The following is a 7,065-nucleotide window of genomic DNA, read 5'->3' on the forward strand; positions in this document are numbered from 1 at the left end:
CAGTGCCTGGGCCTGCATCACTTTGGACTGCTGGGTGTTGAGCTCAGAAGTGGGATACACCCTCCAGTTTGTGTATACCTCACCTTCCCACCCTCCCTCCCTATCTCTCTTCAGGAACCCTTCTCACAAGCAACTATTAATACAAGAAGTCCAGTCTTTCCTTTGGGTGGGAGCCATAGAAAAGGTTCCACAAAACTTGAGAAGAAAAGGGATTCTACTCACATTATTTCCTGATTCTGAAAGCCAAAGGTGGTCTCAGACCTAGTCTAGACCTGTGCCGCATCTACCACTACCTCAAGAACTTAAAGTTCTGCCTGGTCTCCCTGGCTTCCATCATTCCCTCTCTGAATCCAGGGGATTGGTATGCCACCCTCGATTTAAAAGATGAATGTGTTCACATATCAATTTTCCAAAGCCATAGAAGATTCCTCAGATTCATCATAAACCAGGTATGTTACAGTTTGCTTTGCTTCCGTTCGGCCTGTCACCTGCCCCGTGAGTCTTCACCAAATGCAAAGTACACGTCTTCCTGTATCTCAATGACTGGCTTGTCAAAGGCCAGTCCAGGACTCAGATGGAATCCAATATCTGCTTCATCCAATCGTCCTTCCAGGCCCTAGGCCTGCTAATAAGCACACAAAAGTCCACTCTCATCCTGGTTTAGAGGATAGAGTTCATCGGGGCAGTTCTCGATTCCATTCAGGCCAGAGCCTTGCTTCCAGGAGACCAGTTTTGGGAGATCATGACCCTGAGAAGGTCCCTCAAGGCCCATCCGGTTATGACAACGCAGAGCTGTCTGAGTCTCCTGGGCCACATGGCATCACATATCATGCAACACACAAGGCTGCGTCTCAGATCTCTTTAAGTGTGTCTGGCCATGGTTTATTCATCTGCCCATCACCATCTGGACTCAGTTCTCATCATACCTTCTTAAGTCCTCATCTCCCTGGAGCGGAGGCTGGACCACTGCATGGTCTGTATGGGTGTACCCTTTTTGCGGCCTAACCTTCGATGTCTTTGCTCTCAGATGCATCATCGTTGGGCTGGGGAGCCCACTTGGGGTCCCTCAGGACTCAGGGTCTCTGGTCCTCAGAAAAGATCTCTCTCCATATCAACATCAGAGACCTCAGGTGGTCCACCTACCCTGCCAGGCATTCCTACCTCACATTGTAAACACGGTTATTTTGGTTCTCACGGACAACATGATAGCTATGTTCTGCCTCAACAGGCAAGGTGGAGCATGCTCTTCCCCTCTGTGTCGGGAAGCAATTCATCTGTGGGAGTTCTGCATAGCACGTTCAATCCATCTCAAGGCTTCTCACCTCCTGGGAGCACAGAACCAGCTGGTGAATTGCCTCAGCAGGTCCTTCTCTGCTCACCATGAATGGTCCCTTTGGCCGGACATTGCAAGGGTCATTTTCCAACAATGGGGAATTCCCCCATTAGACCTACCCGGATCAACAAGAAATGCCACCAGTTCAGCTCACTGCAAGGCCACAGCCTGGGGTCTCTCATGGACAGTTTCCTGCTACCGTGGACAGATCACCTGTATTACACCTTTCATCTTATCCCACTAGTGCATGAGGTTCTGATGAAGGTCATTCTCATAGCCCCAGCATGGCCAAGGAAACATTGGTTTGCCACCTTGTTAGGCCTCTCGGCAGAGGCCCCACTCCTGCTTCCTTTGTATCTGGATCTGATCTCCCGAGACCACAGTTGGCTACGCCATTCAAACCTCAGCTCCCTCCATCTGATGGCCTGGAAGTTCTATGGCTGAATCCAGAGGAGCAGGCATGCTTGGAGCAGGTCTGTAAGGTCCTGCTAGGCAGTAGGAAGCCCTCCACCAGGACCATTTACTTTGCAGTTCTCCATCTGGTCTTCCCAACACGGAGTTCTGCCCTTGTGTTCCTCTTTGCAGCTTATTTTGGAGTACCTATTACATCTGAAACAACAAAATTTGGCTATTTCTTCAGTCAAGGTCCACCTCACAGTGATTTCGGCCTTCCATCCCCCAGGCAACAAGAAGTCTGTCTTCTCGCATGAGATGGTTATCCTTTTCCTTGAAGGCCTAGAGAGGTTGTACCCCAGGTTAGGGATCCCATTTCTTCCTGGGACCTAAACCTTGTCTCATCAAGGCTTACGGGTCCCCCATTTGAGCCCCTGGCAACGTGCTCATTAGTTCACCTCTCCTGGAAAGTAGCCTTTTTAGTGGCCATCACCTCGGCCAGATGGATTTCGGAGATTCGTACCCTCATGTCGGAGCCCTGGTATATGATTTTCTTTAAGAATAAGGTGCAGCTGCATCCGCACCTGGCTTTCCTCCTGAAAGTGGTTTTGCAATTTCACTGCAGTCAAGCAATCTTCCTACTGTGTCCTTCACAAAACTGCATTCAAACAGGGAGGAGCAACCTCTACACTCTTTAGATGTTAGACTGGCCCTGGTGTTCTATCTACAAAGGACCAAGCCGTTCCGTAGATCTGCTCAGCTATTCATAGTGGTAGAGGATTCTCAACTCACTGTGCCATCACCCAGCAGGCCAAAGACAATGCCAGCTTTGACCAAGCAGTATTGCAGTCAGCATATTAATGAACTCCGAATCCACCTCTTATGCAACTGCTTGGGAGTCACCCACATTGGAATGGACATGTGCAAGCACTTGAAGGAGAAAAAATGGTTGCTAACCTTTCTGTAACTGTTGTTCTTTGAGATGCGTTGCACATATCCATTCCAAGACGTGCCCCCATTCCTCTCTAGTCAGAGTCAGCTGGTAAAGAAGGAATTGAGGGGGCACAGGATCAAAAGGGTCCTTTTTACCGGTACTGTGTGCATGTGGCACCAGGGGGCATGAGAGCCGACCCGATGGACATCACTAGGGGGAAAAATTCTAGCAACTGTGCTTGGGGCGTGCACACACCTACACTGGAATGGACATGTGCAACACATCTCAAAGAACAAGAGTTACAGAAAGGTTAGTAACCATTTTTTCATGGCTCTGCTTGTTTTGATGCAAATAATTCTCAGTAAGAAAAGGTGACAGAAGGATTGTTTGGTAAGGAAATAAATTTGCATCTGAAAAAATACTGATTTATTTGTGAGATTCCTAGGAGAGAAGACCCCACACAAAGATTTTGAAGCAAATGACGGGGTAAATACCATATCACAATATATATGAGGATATAATAATGCAAACAGTAGCAAACATGGAGGAAGGGCAGGAGAATACATTTTCCTGGCTAGGAAACTATTGACCATCTGAAGCCAGGGAACAGGAGTTCAGAAGGATATGAAATGGGGAATTTCCTGGTTGACACAGATAAACTATTGAACGTGTGGAGTACGCATTGTAATGGGTTGGCTTCTGCTCCCATTGAAATCAATAGGCAAAACACTTATTTGCTTCAATGGGAGCAAGATTGGTTCTGAAGAGGTATAGGTCAGATGAGCTGATTAATCTAGTTACAGGCACAGTTAGATAATCCCATCTATGCAGCAAACTCACCATGCTAAAGCCCCATTACAGCCTGGCAGTTGTGTTACAGATGTGCTTAGAAACAGAGTCGAAGTGCTGGAAATCCACATGTTTAGGAATCGTGTTTACCATGTTTTGCATTGAATCAATCACACTATCTGCTATTATCTTTTTAAAACCTCAGTAAAAACCTATACTGGAGAAGAGGTCCTTAGTTTTGTATATTTGTACCATCCAGACTAATGCACATGCATTGAGGAGGTGGTAAAATGGGGAAGTGCAACTGGAGGGATATCAACAGGCTTCTGCTTCATTTGCTCAGAAAGTTCAATCGCACAATGTAGGTGGTCATCACACCCAGCAGTTCTCTTTCGACCAATCTCATCAAAGACCTTTGGGATCAAAACCCTCGCTGTTTGCCGGAACAGATGGGAAGGAAGCTCTCCCTTCAGCCGCGTTTATGTATGCAGATTATTGAAAACCTGTGACCCTGATGACTGGCAAGGGTTGCTAAATCTTTTGCTTAAATCCTAGATGAAATAATTTTTATTTGGAGAGGCAGAGATGAGAACAAGTGGTGTAAATTTGTACCACATTGGCGTACACGGGGAGAGAGGAAGTGCTTTTGCCAATAATTTTGCAAGCTATGGGACAGATTCACCACTGGTTTAAGGAAGTGCAATGCCTGAAGACAATGGAGTTGCACTCACTTACACTAGCCACTGATTTGGCCCCATGCATTCCCTGTCTATTCAACTGCAAAGAAGCTGGAGAGGAATAAAGGCTCATAATAAAAGTATAAGCCCTTCCCAGCCCAGTCCGAATTAAATGATCTTTTCTGCCACAGAGTTTGAGCCGTATACTGTAATCTCACAGCACAAGAAAGCAATTAAATGTTGCCAATGACATGTCCTTTTCTCTGCACATTGATATGAGACTATGCCATATTACAGTTTAAAGTAGCCAACACACATACTTTAAGAGAAAGCGGAAATGTCTCTTCAAAAAAGTGAAGCATCTCCAGGGGCTAGGAAATTGGTGAGTGACCAATGGGCAAAAAAAAAAAAAAAAAAGTGCCATTACAATCTTTTAAAATGAAATGTTAGAATCCCTCTCAGTGGTAATAAGTTCTTGGGATGATGAATTAAAACACTTGAATGCCCCAAATATGATTTAAGAAATAAAGTTAAGGAGTTACGGTTTTTGGTGTGGCAGTTAGGGATTTAGATGAATGCTAAAATGTGGAGTGAATATCATGAAAACATTGCCTGACAGTACAGTATATGAGGCTGGGAATTGTCTCCCAAAGTAAGGGGTAGAACATCACGTGGGACAATTGAACCTAATCTGGACAAATCTATCACATATACTGGACTAAATGATGCCATCAGTTGCACCCTTCTGGTCACTGGTTTGCCTGGATCAAACTGAGGGCAGACTTAGACCCGCTGTAGGGAACGATCTTAGATTGGCTGTGGGCGGAGAATACACTGTGATAGAGGGCCACATCCCTAATTCCCATGATTTTTGGTGTTCGATTGAAATGGCAGTCACACAGTTTAATTCTCGTGTCTGTCATGCTGGAGATGTAGCCATTGCATGAGCTTTTGCTTTGTGCAGCTGGCCCATGAATTTTTGTGGGTTCAAATAGCCTTTGTAGTTATTCTTGCAAATTGTTTAGCTGCCAAGTTTGACCAGAACAAGGAGCAACAAATTTAAACCTCTCTTATGAAATAATAATCCTTTGCCCTTCTCTAGCACCTTCCATCTGAGAATCTCAAAGCACTTTACAAACATTCATGTATTAAGGGTCACAGCTCCCATGCGAGGTGGGTCAGTATCGTTATCCCCGTCCAATATTTACAGGTGGAGAAACCGAGGCCCGGAGAGATGAAGTGATTTGACCAAGGCCAGCCAGGAGGTGAGCGCTAGAAAACAAGAATGAAACACATTTTCTAGTTCCCAGCCCTGTGCTCAGAGAGCAACTGTAGCTGAGTGGTTAGAACATGTATCTGGGAGCAAGGGAGAGTTGCGTTCTCTTCCTGACTCTTCCAGCGACTTGCTGTGTGACCTTGGACAAGTCATTAAGGTCCAGATTTTAAAAGGTATTTAAGCATTGCTGTGCTCAGTGATGCAACGCCAAACAGATTTAAGAGCCTGCATCTCATTTCAAAAGGGAGTTAGGCGCACTTAGGAGCCAAAATCCCATTGACAGTTGATGGAATTTAGATGCCTACATTCCCAACTCACTTCTAAAAATGAAATATAGTCTTCTGAGTCAGTTAGACTTTGCAATGCTGAGCACAGCAATGCCTAAATACCTTTACAAATCTGGGCTGAATCTCTTTCACCCTCTGTTTAATTGGGGATAATGATCGTCCCCTTTGTAAAGCATTTTGAGATCTATGGATGAAAAGTATTGTTTATGTCCCAAGTTTTGTATTATTATTAACAAAACCATTCTTCCTCCCCCAGATCATGTCTCCAGAGATTCCAGAAAGACCTGGAACTAGCCTATTCCAGAGAGCCTCACTGAACTGAGCTTAATTTGTTAAAAAAAAATTTTTTTGCCTGTTTATTTGTTTATGTTTCTCTCTCTCTCTGGTACTGGGCAGGTGAGAAGCCCCACCAGTGCAGCATCTGTTGGCGCTCCTTCTCCTTAAAGGATTACCTAATCAAACACATGGTGACGCACACCGGCGTGAGGGCCTACCAGTGCAGCATCTGCAACAAGCGCTTCACCCAGAAGAGCTCCCTCAACGTGCACATGCGCCTCCACCGTGGGGAGAAGTCCTATGAGTGCTACATCTGCAAGAAGAAGTTCTCCCACAAGACCCTTCTGGAGAGGCATGTGGCTCTGCACAGTGCCACTAACGGCACGACCGGCGCAGCAGGCACCGGCACCAGGGCTGTCCCTGCCGGGGTGGTGGCCTGCACGGAGGGGACCACGTACGTCTGCTCTGTCTGTCCAGCTAAGTTTGACCAAATCGAGCATTTCAACGACCACATGAGGATGCATGTGTCAGACGGATAAGTAGAATCTCTGTCTCTTTGTTATGAACAAAAAAAAAAAAAATAGAAACAACAACAAAAAAGCTATGGCACTAGAATTTAAGAAATGTTTTTGTTTCCTTTTTATCTTTTTCTTTCTTCCTTTTTTTCCTTTATTTTTAGTTTCGTTGTTTTTGTACTACATGAAGAACTGTTTTTTGCCTGCTGGTACATTACATTTCCGGAGGCTGGGTGAATAATAGTTTTCCCGACCTCCCTTGGATGGTGGCCTTAAGGCCAGGTAGTGCTTCAGGAGCTCCACTGGTTGGATCTCTAGCTACTGGCCTCTAAATACAACCCTTCTTTACTACAAAAAAAACAAACAAAAAAATAACAAAAAAAATTAAAAAATCTTTTTTTTTCTCACTTGTGAAGAGCACTACAAAAAAACAAAACAAGAGTATATTACGAAATCTACAAGGCCTACTGTCGTTTTAAGTACACCGCTTGCAGTGTTTCAATGGATGTAATTCACAATTCTGACCGCTCTCGGACTTCACAGTATCCAGTTAGAACTGTGGAATAGATCGCTACTGGTTGAACA

At 45.1% G+C, this 7,065-nt stretch overlaps 1 protein-coding gene across 8 annotated transcripts in view; it reads left to right on the forward strand.

Annotated features, from left to right (window-relative positions):
- The window catches only part of ZBTB20 (zinc finger and BTB domain containing 20), a 625,639-nt gene extending 618,883 nt beyond the window's left edge, over positions 1-6,756 (forward strand). For all 8 annotated transcript variants that reach the window (XM_054043665.1, XM_054043732.1, XM_054043692.1 and 5 more), the window contains one exon: positions 6,086-6,756. In XM_054043665.1, coding sequence (XP_053899640.1) covers positions 6,086-6,504 — 419 coding nt within the window. In that variant the 3' untranslated portion in view covers positions 6,505-6,756. The remainder of the gene's footprint in view (positions 1-6,085) is intronic.
- The last annotated feature ends 309 nt before the right edge of the window (positions 6,757-7,065 follow it).

This window comes from Malaclemys terrapin, chromosome 1, assembly GCF_027887155.1.
Source record: "Malaclemys terrapin pileata isolate rMalTer1 chromosome 1, rMalTer1.hap1, whole genome shotgun sequence".
NCBI classification, from domain to species: domain Eukaryota; kingdom Metazoa; phylum Chordata; order Testudines; family Emydidae; genus Malaclemys; species Malaclemys terrapin.